This window comes from Anomaloglossus baeobatrachus, chromosome 1, assembly GCF_048569485.1.
Source record: "Anomaloglossus baeobatrachus isolate aAnoBae1 chromosome 1, aAnoBae1.hap1, whole genome shotgun sequence".
Lineage (NCBI taxonomy): Eukaryota > Metazoa > Chordata > Amphibia > Anura > Aromobatidae > Anomaloglossus > Anomaloglossus baeobatrachus.
In genome coordinates this window covers 747,671,738-747,685,203 of record NC_134353.1, presented here as the reverse complement: position 1 = coordinate 747,685,203, position 13,466 = coordinate 747,671,738, and the positions used below count along the sequence as shown (strand labels likewise).

Genomic DNA, 13,466 nt, shown 5'->3' with positions numbered 1-13,466 from the left:
CCTGAGGGAACCGGAAGCCCCGAGGAACGATAAGCTTCGAGAATTGGTTCCTTGATCCACCGAGCCAGGGTTGATTTGGAAGCTTGTGACCCTTTACGCTGGCCAGCGACAAGGACAAAGAGTGCATCCGAGCGGCGCAGGAGCGCCGTACGAGAAATGTAGAATCTGAGTGCTCTCACCAGATCTAACAAGTGCAAATCCTTTTCACATTGGTGAACTGGATGAGGACAAAAAGAGGGTAAGGAGATATCCTGATTGAGATGAAAGGGGGATACCACCTTAGGGAGAAATTCCGGAACCGGACGCAGAACCACCTTGTCCTGGTGAAACACCAGGAAAGGGGCTTTGCACGACAACGCTGCTAGCTCAGACACTCTCCGAAGTGAAGTGACTGCTACTAGGAAGACCACTTTCTGCGAAAGGCGTGAGAGAGAAATATCCCTCATTGGCTCGAACGGTGGTTTCTGAAGAGCCATCAGTACCCTGTTCAGATCCCAGGGTTCTAACGGACGCTTGTAAGGAGGGACGATGTGACAAACCCCCTGCAGGAACGTGCGTACCTGTGGAAGTCTGGCTAGGCGCTTCTGAAAAAACACAGAGAGCGCAGAGACTTGTCCCTTAAGGGAGCCGAGCGACAAACCCTTTTCCAATCCGGATTGAAGGAAGGACAGAAAAGTGGGCAAGGTAAATGGCCAGGGAGAAAAACCCTGAGCAGAGCACCACGACAGGAATATCTTCCACGTCCTGTGGTAGATCTTGGCGGACGTTGGTTTCCTAGCCTGTCTCATAGTGGCAATGACCTCTCGGGATAACCCCGAAGACGCTAGGATCCAGGACTCAATGGCCACACAGTCAGGTTGAGGGCCGCAGAATTCAGATGGAAAAACGGCCCTTGAGACAGCAAGTCTGGTCGGTCTGGTAGTGCCCACGGTTGGCCGACCGTGAGATGCCACAGATCCGGGTACCACGACCTCCTCGGCCAGTCTGGAGCGACGAGGATGGCGCGGCGGCAGTCGGCCCTGATCTTGCGTAACACTCTGGGCAACAGTGCCAGAGGAGGAAACACATAAGGGAGTTGAAACTGCGACCAATCCTGAACTAAGGCGTCTGCCGCCAGAGCTCTGTGATCTTGAGACCATGCCATGAATGCCGGGACCTTGTTGTTGTGCCGGGACGCCATTAGGTCGACGTCCGGCATGCCCCAGCGGCAACAGATCTCCTGAAACACGTCCGGGTGAAGGGACCATTCCCCTGTGTCCATGCCCTGGCGACTGAGAAAGTCTGCTTCCCAGTTTTCTACGCCCGGAATGTGAACTGCGGATATGGTGGAGGCTGTGGCTTCCACCCACAGCAGAATCCGCCGGACTTCCTGGAAGGCTTGCCGACTGCGTGTCCCGCCTTGGTGGTTGATGTATGCCACCGCTGTGGAGTTGTCCGACTGAATTCGGATCTGTTTGCCTTCCAGCCACGGCTGGAACGCCTTTAGGGCAAGATACACTGCCCTTATCTCCAGAACATTGATCTGCAGGGAGGACTCTGTCTGAGTCCAAGTACCCTGAGCCCTGTGGTGGAGAAAGACCGCTCCCCACCCTGACAGGCTCGCGTCCGTCGTGACCACCGCCCAGGATGGGGGCAGGAAGGATTTCCCCTTCGACAGAGAAGTGGGGAGAAGCCACCACTGAAGGGAAGCCTTGGCTGCCCGCGAAAGGGAGACGTTCCTGTCGAGGGACGTCGACTTCCTGTCCCATTTGCGGAGAATGTCCCATTGAAGTGGGCGCAGGTGAAACTGCGCAAAAGGAACTGCCTCCATTGCTGCTACCATCTTCCCTAGGAAGTGCATGAGGCGCCTCAGGGGGTGTGACTGGCCTTGAAGGAGAGATTGCACCCCTGTCTGTAGTGAACGCTGTTTGTTCAGCGGAAGCTTCACTATCGCTGAGAGAGTATGAAACTCCATGCCAAGATATGTCAGTGATTGGGCCGGTGTCAGATTTGACTTTGGAAAATTGATGATCCACCCGAAACTCTGGAGAGTCTCCAGAGCAATGTTCAGGCTGTGTTGGCATGCCCCTTGAGAGGGTGCCTTGACAAGCAGATCGTCTAAGTAAGGGATCACCGAGTGTCCCTGAGAGTGTAGGATTGCCACCACTGTTGCCATAACCTTGGTGAAGACCCGTGGGGCTGTCGCCAGGCCAAAAGGCAGTGCCACGAACTGAAGGTGTTCGTCCCCTATGGCGAAACGCAGGAAGCGCTGATGCTCTGGTGCAATCGGTACATGGAGATAAGCATCTTTGATGTCGATTGATGCCAGGAATCTCCTTGGGACATTGAGGCGATGACGGAGCGGAGCGATTCCATCCGGAACCGCCTGGTTTTCACATGCTTGTTGAGCAGTTTTAGGTCCAGAACAGGACGGAAGGATCCGTCCTTTTTCGGCACCACGAACAAGTTGGAGTAAAAACCGTGACCCCGTTGCTGAAGAGGAACAGGGATCACCACTCCTTCCGCCTTCAGAGTGCACACCGCCTGCAGAAGAGCATCGGCTCTTTCGGGGGGCGGAGATGTTCTGAAGAAACGAGTTGGAGGACGAGAGCTGAACTCTATCCTGTAACCTTGAGATAGAATGTCTCTCGCCCATCGGTCTTTTACCTGTGGCAGCCAGGCGTCGCAAAAGCGGGAGAGCCTGCCACCGACCGAGGATGCGGTTTGAGGAGGCCGAAAGTCATGAGGAGGTCGCTTTGGGAGCGGTTCCTCCGGCGGTCTTTTTAGGACGTGACTTAGACCGCCATGAATCGGAGTTCCTCTGATCTTTCTGAGGCCTTTTGGACGAGGAGAATTGAGACCTGCCCGCGGTCCGAAAGGACCGAAACCTCGATTGTACCTTCCGTGGTTGAGGTCTGTTTGGTTTGGACTGGGGTAAGGATGAGTCCTTTCCCTTGGATTGTTTAATGATTTCATCCAATCGCTCGCCAAACAAGCGGTCGCCAGACAATGGCAAACCGGTTAAGAACTTTTTGGAAGCAGAGTCTGCCTTCCATTCACGTAGCCACATGGCCCTGCGGACTACCACCGAATTGGCGGATGCTACCGCCGTACGGCTCGCAGAGTCCAGGATAGCATTAATGGCGTAGGACGCAAACGCCGACGCCTGAGAGGTTAAGGACACCACTTGCGGGGCAGATGTACGTGTGACTGTATTAATCTGCGCCTGACAAGCTGAGATAGCTTGGAGTGCCCATACGGCTGCGAATGCTGGAGCAAAAGACGCGCCGATAGCTTCATAGATGGATTTCAACCAGAGCTCCATCTGTCTGTCAGTGGCATCTTTGAGCGAAGCCCCATCTTCCACTGCAACTATGGATCTAGCCGCCAGTCTGGAGATTGGAGGATCCACCTTAGGACACTGAGTCCAGCCCTTGACAACATCAGGGGGGAAGGGATAACGTGTATCCTTAAGGCGCTTGGAAAAACGCTTGTCTGGACAGTCTCGGTTTTTCTGGACTGCCTCTCTGAAGTCAGAGTGATCCAGAAACGTACTCAATGTACGCTTGGGAAATCTGAAACGGAATTTCTCCTGAGAAGCTGACTCCTCAATTGTAGGAGCAGGGGGAGAAATATCCAACACCTGATTGATGGTCGCTATAAGGTCATTCACTACGGCGTCACCTTCAGGTGTATCAAGGTTGAGAGCGGCTTCAGGATCAGAATCCTGATCTGTTACCTCCGCTTCATCCTCCAGAGAGTCCTCCTGCTGAGACCCTGAACAGTGTGATGAGGTGGAGGGAATTTCCCAGCGACCCCGCTTGGGCGGCCTGGGACTGCGGTCCGTGTCAGAGACCTCATCCTGGGACCTATGGGTCACCCCAGGGGCACTTTGCTGTTCCAATTGAGGGGGACCAGGGGTCAAAGATTGGACAGAGCCCGGGGCCTGAATCACCGGTCTGGACTGTAAGGCTTCTAGTATTTTAGCAGACCATTTATCCATACTCTCAGACAGTTTGTCAGCAAAAGCTGCAAACTCCATCCCTGTCACCTGGATAGCAGTGGTAGCAGGTGGTTCTACCTGGGCCACCAGTAGCAAAGGCTCCGGCTGAGTAAGTGCCACAGGGGCCGAGCATTGCACACAGTGAGGGTCAGTGGAACCTGCCGGTAGTATGGCTGCACATGAGTTACAGGTTGCAAAGTACGCCTGTGCTTTGGCACCCTTGCTTTTTGCAGACGACATGCTGTTGTCTCCTCTGAGAACAATCCAGGAGGGTATATAGCCAAAAATCAACAGAGCGACCGTACAGTGCAAATGTATAGCCTATAAGCCTATATATATATATATATATATATATATATATATATATATATACACTTCGGTACTCAGTGGGGCCAGCACCACAGGTGCTGCTTACCGACCGCTCAGAACGGTTGTGTGATCACCAGATTCCCTGCCTGGGTCTCCCTGTGTTGTCTCTCCTCTCCAGCGTCTGAATCGCTGACAGGAATGGCTGCCGGCGTTCTGTGGGGAGGAGGGGACCGTGGGCGTGCCCAAGAAAGTGCGGGAATCTAGTGCCCCAGTGTACTGAGTGAGGGGGGAGGAGGATACTAATGTATGCTCCGGCCCTCAGCGCTGACGATCTGTGCAGCGTCCCGCCCCTCCCCTGACTGGCAGGCCTGTGGGCGGGAATATGCGATACTAGGCCGCAGAAGCCGGGGACTAAAGTTATAAGCGCGGCCGGCATATAAGCGCGGCCAGCGCGGTAGTCCCCGGCGCACTAACACACCCAGCAGTGCTGCAATGTGTATGGCACAAGCGCTCCATGCGCGGTCCCCACGGGGACACAGAGTACCTCACTGTAGCAGGGCCTTGTCCCTGACGATACCCAGCTCCTATCCAGCAGATTCCCAGGGGCTGCGGAGGGAGCACGGTCCCAGTGCCTGGAGACCGATTAGGATCCCACTTCACCCAGAGCCCATTAAGGGATGGGGAAGGAAAACAGCATGTGGCTCCTGCCGTGTACCCGCAATGGGTACCTCAACCTTAACAACACCGCCGACAAAGTGGGGTGAGAAGGGAGCATGCTGGGGGCCCTGTAATTTGCCCTCTTTTCTTCCATCCGACCTAGTCAGCAGCTGCTGCTGACTAAGCTGTGGAGCTATGCGTGGATGTCAGCCTCCTTCGCACAAAGCATAAAAACGGAGGAGCCCGTGATGCACGGGGGGTGTATAGGCAGAAGGGGAGGGGCTTTACACTTTTAGTGTAATACTTTGTGTGGCCTCCGGAGGCATAAGCTATACACCCAAGTGTCTGGGTCTCCCAATGGAGCGACAAAGAAAGTAACACCGCTGACAGCAAAAGTGACCAAGGTGGCCTGGTCTATGAATTTGTGGCGCCAGAAAGCAGACAATTGCACTCACTTTCTTATAATATGTTTGACAGACCACGCAACTGCTACATACGACCTCACCCTTAATAATGTGCTTAGTAAAATATCAGACTCACTTGTTCTGCATGTAGCTCTGCAAGATGACACAAAACTACTGCAAATGATTCAGTGTTGTTCTGCTGGACGGTCACATTCACGGAATCCAAACTGTTCATACTGAGGAGCATCTGTGCCTGCTGCAATGCCATAGTGCTAGAAGAGATAGGTCCCCGAGAGTCAAATCATATATGAGGTAATCATGCTAGCTAGGGATATTAAAAGGAACCTGTCAGGTGCAACATGCACCAGAACCACAAGCAGTTCTGGGTGTATATTGCTAATCCCTGCCTAACCGTCCCTGTATACACTAGCATAGATAAAGAGATCTTTAGAAAAAGTATTTGTAAAGACCTTTTACCGTATGCTAATGAGCGAGGGCAGTAGTCCCCTGGGCGTTAGTTCCCCAGCCAGTCACCCCTCATTAGCATGTTAGCACGCCCACAGGGGTGTACTATCATGCTAATGAATATGCAGCGTCACAGAATGATCTCACCCACCTCTCCGCTGCCATCGCGTCCCATGGAGGATTTCGGCTCAGTGCGCATGACCGGAGTTTGGGTCATGCGCACTACGAAGCCAGGTGTACGCGTCCTGGCTTCAAACTGAAGTAGTGCGCATGAACGAACCTCTGGGGTCATGCTCACTGAGCCGAAATCCAGCGATTTTGGCAGAGAGGTAAGTGAGATCATCTTGTGATGCTGCGTATTCATTAGCATGATAGTATGCCCTTGTGGGTGTGCTATCATGCTAATGAGGGGAAAATGGATGGGGAACTAACGCCCAGGGGACTAGTCCCCGCTCTCATTAGCATACGATAAAAGATGTTTAGAAATACTTTTCTAAAGATTTATCTATGCTAGTGTATACATGGACGGTTAATGAAGTTGATTATGGGGCAGTAATGAATTGATCAATACATGAGCTAAATATCTCTTTTTTCAAATAATCCTCAGCAGTTATGCAATGTCACATTTCAATGTTTTCAATTTTTCATATGGCTAATTGTATTTTTCATTCCTTATGTATTATAAAGCAGTTATGCTTGTCCATATTTATCTGAATTTGCTGTGCAGCTTTCACTTCATAATGATTGTGTATTTATTGGCTAGCACCCTGTTCACATTTACAATGGTGTTCCATCAGTCTTTTTTGATTGTTATACGGGCGGCACGGTGGCTCAGTGGTTAGCACTGCAGTCTTGCAGCGCTGGGGTCCTGGGTTCAAATCCCACCAAGGACACTATCTGCATGGAGTTTGTACGTTCTCCCCGTGTTTGTGTGGGTTTCCTCTGGGTTCTCCGGTTTCCTCCCACACTCCAAAGACATACATATAGGGACTCTAGATTGTGAGCCCCAATGGGGACAGCATTGCCAATGTATGTAAAGTGCTGTGGAATAATAGCGCTATATAAATGAATAAATTAATTAATTATTATTATTATTATACAGGGACGGTTAGGCAGGGATTAGCAATATGCACCCAGAACTGCTCGTGGTTCTGGGTGCATATTGCACCTGACAAGTTCCCTTTAAACGGTTTATCTGAGCATATAGTATTGATGACCTATCCACAGATGTGCTGCAGCAGCTGCCATCGGCCTCTACACTTTGAAGCTTAGCTTAATAGCTCTGTTCAAAGGGTCTGATTCAACACGTTCATGCCATTCTTGATGAGGGTGTGTGCTGGAGTCAGACCCTCGTGGTTCATAAAGAGGGTCACGCATAGTCATGAATCTGGAGTGTCTGACTAGTGGCATGCACCTTCATTCACTACGCCTGAAATCTCATTCCAGTCAGAAACAGGAGTGACATTTCTGGCATATGAAACGCCACAGCCGTGTCACCATCACACCAAAGCCCATGTGTCAGCTGAGAGAAAATGGAAAAAAAAAATTGTAAAATTTAGGGTAAACTACAAGCTGCACCTAAATTTTGCAACTCTTCAAATCATTTATGCCAGAATTCTGGCGTGAAAGCTTTGATGAATTAGGCTCAAAGTGTTTACATCTGGTCGCCACCAAAGCAAATAAAAGCTGATCGGTGGGGACACCAGATGTCGAACCCACCACTAATCGGCTAGTGATGACCTATTCAGTGGATAGGTCATAAACACAGAATACCTGGAAATCCCCTTGAAGTGCTCAACAGTAAGACTAAAGTTAATGCTCTACTAAAATATTGTTTTATAAACTTTCCACAAATAATATAATTAATTTGATACCTCTGTCCATACAATCTCCAGATCGCTGTCTTTTGAGCAGTACTAATGTCAATTAGCTCAGACAAGCTGTGCTTCCAGTGAAGAAGGTCCGAGTCTTTAAGTGCATCCATAAGTTTATCTGCAGTCTTTCCTGCAAATGCCCTTTGCTGAACCAAAGACTGAATACCAAGGGAGGCGAGATACTGAAAAGGAAAGTTTTGCTTATGTGAGCATCGAAGTACTGAATGTTGTCAGAAACGGTAGAAAAAAAAACAAGTATTAACCTACCGGCAGCCCAAAGTGCACCGCTTTCTTTACAGAATGTTCCAGCAACACGCTGCTGTCCTCACCTTTTCTGCTCTTTAGTATGTACAACCAACTCTGGACAGAAAAGTACAAAAAAAAAAAATCTTCAACTTTAAAAAAAAAAAAAAATTAAAATCTCAAATTTTTTAACCATCCTCTGTTGCGGTGGGCAGCACTGCTTTACTGATCTCTACAGATTTACTATATTTGCACCAAAAGATGGCATACATAGTAGCTGAAATCTACGTTATATTTTAGTTTATGGCGCACAGACCGCCAACAGGTGACAAATTTATTCAGAGACACGCATCTTTTAGGCCCTCTACACACACGGCGTTCTTTTCCGCAGATTTTGCTGCAGAAAAGGTGCAGTTTTTGTTCATAATGTTCATGCAGTCCTTCCCCAGCAAAGTCTATGAGAAATCTAAAATCCTGTGCACACTGCGTTTTTGGATGGCCTTGCGTTGCATGCGTTATCCGCCGGATCCGGCGAAATTTCTTCGTCCGGCTGACGGAAAGGACGCAGCATGCAACTATTTTGTCTCCAGCGAAAAAACAGACCACGCCAGATCGGCATGTTGTATAATGGAAGCCTATGGGCGCCGGATCCGTTTTTTTGAACTGCGCATGCTCAGTATCACAACGGATACGTAAAAAAAACGGAAAGAATGCATGGAAAAAACTGATGTGACGAATCAGTTTTTTCGCCGCATCCGTCACATCACTTTTTTCCCCGGATCGTGCCTGACGGCAAAAAACGGATGTGTGGAACCAGCCTAATACGCAAGTTTTCTGAATAAAAAATTAACAGTGCACACCTGCAATATGAACAAAAGGCTATGTTCACATTGAGGGTTTTTTTTATGCAAATTAAAAGCAGCTTTTTAAAGTAAAAGCAAAAGCTGAGGTTTCAGAAATATCATACACATGCTACTTTTTTTATTCTAACGGAATTGGAAAACTGCTGAGTTGGTTTTTTTTAAATCCGCAGTACTCAATTCTTGCAGAATTTTTTTTTCCATCCATAGAAAGCAATAAGAAAGCAAAAATGCCGCAAAAAAAAATGTAACCACACATTTTTCCAGCATTCTTGGCTTATAAGTCTAGCTTTATTAACCCCTTAAGGACGAAGCCAGTTTTGTACTTAATGACCAGGCCATTTTTTGCAATTCTGACCAGTGTCACTTTATGAGGTCATAACTCTGGAACGCTTCAACGGATCCCGGTGATTCTGACATTGTTTTTTCGTGACATATTGTACTTCATGATAGTTATAAATTTAGAACGATATTTTTTGCTTTTATTTGTGAAAAAATCGGAAATTTGATGAAAATTTTGAAAATTTTGCAATTTTCAAACTTTTAATTTTTATGCCCTTAACCCAGAGAGTTATGTCACACAAAACAGTTAATAAATAATATTTCCCACATGTCTACTTTACATTAGCGCAATTTCTGAAACAAAATGTTTTGGGGTTAGGAAGTTAGAAGGGGTCAAAGTTCATCAGCAATTTCCCATTTTTTCAACAAAATTCACAAAACCATTTTTTTAGGGACCACATCACATTTGAAGTGACTTTGAGAGGCCTAAGTGACAGAAAATACCTAAAAGTGACACCATTCTCAAAACAGCACGCCTCAAAGTACTCAAAACCACATCCAAGAAGTTTATTAACCCTTCAGGTGCTTCACAGGAACTAAAGCAAAGTGGAATGAAAAAAAGCAAAAAATAAAATTTTACCTAAAATGTTGCTCTACCCCAAATTTGTTCACTTTTAGAAGAAATAACACAACAAAATGAACCCCAAAACTTGTTACCCACTTTCTTATGAACGCGCCGATACCCCACATGTGGTCAGAAACCTTTGTTTGGACAAATGGGAGGGCTCGGAACAGAAGGAGCAATATTTGAATTTTGGAAAGCAAATTTGGCTGAAATAGATTGCGGGCACCATGTTGCATTTACATGTCCGCCAAGGTACCTAAACAGCAGAAACCCCTTACAAGTGACACCATTTTGGAAACTAGACCCCTTAAGGCTTCTATCTAGGGGTATAGTGAGCATTTTGGATCCACAGGTACTTCACAGATTTTGATAACGTTACGTTGTCACATTGAAAATTTTCATTTTTTTCTCAAAAATGTTGCTTTAGCATCAATTTTTTCACTTTTTCAAGAGGTAATTCCAAAAATGTGACCCCAATGTTTGTTACCCACTTTTTTATGAGCGCGGTGATACCTCACTTGTGGTCTGAAACCTTTGTTTGGAGAAATGGGAGGGCTTGGAACGGAAGGAGCAATATTTGAATTTTGGAAAGGAAATTTGGCTGAAAAAGATTGCGGGCACCATGTCGCATTTGGAGGACCCCTAAGGTACGTAAACAGCAAAAAAACACCACAAGTGACCCCATATTGGAAACTAGGCCCCTCAAGGAATTTATCTTGATGTTTGGTGAGTACCCTGAACCCCCAGGTGCTTTACAGAAGTTTATAACGTTGAGCCATGAAAATAAAAAAATAAAATTTTACCACAAAATTGTTACTTCAACCAGGTAGCTTTTTTTTTCACAAGGGTAACAGGAAAAAAATCACCATGAAATTTATTGCGCAATTTCTCCTGAGTTTGTTGATATCTTGTATGTGGTGGAAATCAACTGTTTGGGCACACTACAGGGCTCAGAAGAGAAGGAGTGCAATTTGACTGCAAAATTAGCTGGAATCAATAGCGGACGCCATGTTGCATTAGGAGAACCCCTGAGGTGCCTAAGCAGTGGAGGTCCCCCACAAGTGACCCCATTCTGGAAATAAGACCCCTCAAGGCTTTAATCTAGGTGTATATTGAGCATTTTGAATCCACGAATACTTCACAGAATTTGATAAGCTTAGGTTGCCATATTGAAATTTTCATTTTTTTCACAAAAATGTTGATTTAGCGACACATTTTTCACTTTTTCAAGAGGCAACAACAAAACGTGTACCCCACAGGTTGTTATCTAATTTCTTGTGAGCGCAGGGATACCACACATGTGGCCAAAAACCTTTGTTTGGATAAATGGGAGGGCTTGGAATGGAAGGAGCACCATTTGAATTTTGGAAAAGTTGAAGTAAATTGCGCGCACCATGTCACATTAGCAGGGCCCCTTGGGCACCTATACATCAGAAACCCCCCACAAGTGACCTCATTTTGGAAACTGGACCCCTCAAGGATTTTATTCAGGAGTATAGTAAACATTTTGAATCCACAGGTACTTCACAAAACTGTTGCTGTATCAAAAAATTTCTCACTGTTAAGGGGGCTTTACACGCTGCGACATCGCTAATGCGGAGTCGTTAGGGTCACGGAATTGGTGACGCACATCCGGCCGCATTAGCGATGTTGCTGCGTGTGACACCGATGAGCGATTTTGCATCGTTGCAAAAACGTGCAAAATCGCTCATCGGTGACATGGGGGTCCATTCTCGATTATCGTTACTGCAGCAGTAACGATGTAGTTCGTCGCTCCTGCGGCAGCACACATCGCTATGTGTGACGCCGCAGGAACGAGGAAGCTCCCCTTACCTGCCTTTCATGTGACACTAAAGGATGCCTAGCCTTGTATTTAGCCCAAAAAAAAAAAAAAGAATTAAAATAAATGACGTGGGGTCCCCCCTATTTTTGATAGCCAGCTAGGGTAAAGCAGACAGCTGTAGCCTGCAAACCACAGCTGACAGCTTCATCTTGTCTGGTGATCAATTTGGAGGGCTCCCCAAGCTGTTTTTTTTTTTTAATTATTTATAAATAAATAATTAAAAAAAACAAAACAAACGTGGGGTCCCCCCAAATTAGATCACCAGCCAAGGTGAAGCTGACAGCTGGGGTCTGGTATTCTCAGGATGGGAAGAGCCACGGTTATTGGACTCTTCCCAGCCTAAAAATAGCAGGCCGCAGCCGCCCCAGAAGTGGCGCATCCATTAGATGCGCCAATTCTGGCGCTTCGCCCCAGCTCATCCCGCGCCCTGGTGCGTTGGCTAACGGGGTAATGAATGGGGTTGATACCAGGTGTGTAATGTCACCTGGCATCAAGCCCAGCAATTAGTTATGTCACGGCGTCTATCAGATACCCGACATAACTAATTGACAGTAATAAAAAAAAAATTGACAACAAAAAAAAATTTATTTGAAAAAACACTCCCCCAAACATTCCCTGATTGACCAATTTATTGAAAAGAAAAAAAAAAATCCACAATAATCCATTTGGATGTCCCACGTCGCCTCTGGACCTTCTAGAATATGGGGGACACGTTCAGGGAACGTATCCCCCATTTTCTAGGAGGGCAGACCCTCCATTTGAGGAGAGTGGGTGCAAAGAATCTGCACCCACTCTCCCTGGGTCACAGCTGCAGAGTGCGAGCAGCCAGCGTCCTGAACACAGGAAGCTGACAGCTGCGCTCTGCTCATGTGACCGGAGTCTGCAGAGAAGGAGCCGGAGGAGGGGGCCGCGGGGGATCAGGGCTCCGACAGGTATGTATGACACCGGGGGACACCGGGGAACACCAGGGGGGGGTAGGGGGGATCCCGGCAGGGCCTGGGGAGCAGGTTTCTGTCGTATGTGTTATGGCACATACGACAGAAACCATAGGAACAGTGGAAATGCGGCCGGCGCGCTGCTGTGATCGCCGGTGCGCGCGGCCATCTTGGATTTTCGGGAGGGGGTTGGGGTTCGGGGGGGGCACTTTGGGGACACCGGGGGACCGGAGGGAACCGGGAAAAAGATTTATCTCCCATCTGGCATGTTTGATCATGCCAGATGGGAGATAAATCATTTTTTACCGGCGCGGTCATTTACTATAACTTGATGATCGGTATACGGTGTATACCGGTCATCAGGTGAGCGGGGACCGGAAAAACCGGCCCGAATCATGATCTCCAGGGTCTCAGCTACCCCCGGCAGCTGAGACCCCGGAAATTTTCTGACTCTGGGGGGCGCTAGACCCTTTTTTCCGACCGCCGTTAAAAAGCGGCGGATCGGAAAAAGTACCCTTATTTACCGCCGTTAAAAGGCGTATCGGCGGTCGTAAAGGGGTTAAACATGTTTTGTAGCCAAATGACACATACAAACAAAATGCAACAAAAATGCAGAAAAACCTACTTTTTGTAAGCAGTGCTTGCATGCAGAAAAACACTGCAAAAACACACCGTGTGATATAGCTTAACTATGCCAACTCTATAAAGTGCAAAGCACAATGAACATACCAGACAGTGCTGCAGGCAAACATGGTCACTTGATTCTTGTGCTATCCTTATGGCTTCTTGCAGGGCAAGTTCTGCTTGATGACTACAGAAATCAAATATTAAACATATAATTTTTTTTCTTTCTTTATTTTTTCTTTTTTTTTTAAATAAAATGTACATGTAAGATTATGCTAAGGCAACACATCACAGAAATACAGAAAATTATTGCTGCAGCCCTTATACATGCACACATGCAAGTATTCAACATTAACACTACAC

The 13,466-nt window shown here is 47.5% G+C and overlaps 1 protein-coding gene across 1 annotated transcript in view; it reads right to left on the bottom strand.

The window, feature by feature from the left end:
• The window catches only part of ANAPC5 (anaphase promoting complex subunit 5), a 179,676-nt gene that overhangs the window by 71,092 nt on the left and 95,118 nt on the right, over positions 1-13,466 (bottom strand). The window contains exons 8-11 of the mRNA XM_075323552.1: positions 13,209-13,290; positions 7,959-8,051; positions 7,692-7,873; positions 5,489-5,624 (exon numbers count right to left, since the gene is read on the bottom strand). Of these exons, the coding sequence (XP_075179667.1) occupies positions 5,489-5,624; positions 7,692-7,873; positions 7,959-8,051; positions 13,209-13,290 (493 nt within the window). The remainder of the gene's footprint in view (positions 1-5,488; positions 5,625-7,691; positions 7,874-7,958; positions 8,052-13,208; positions 13,291-13,466) is intronic.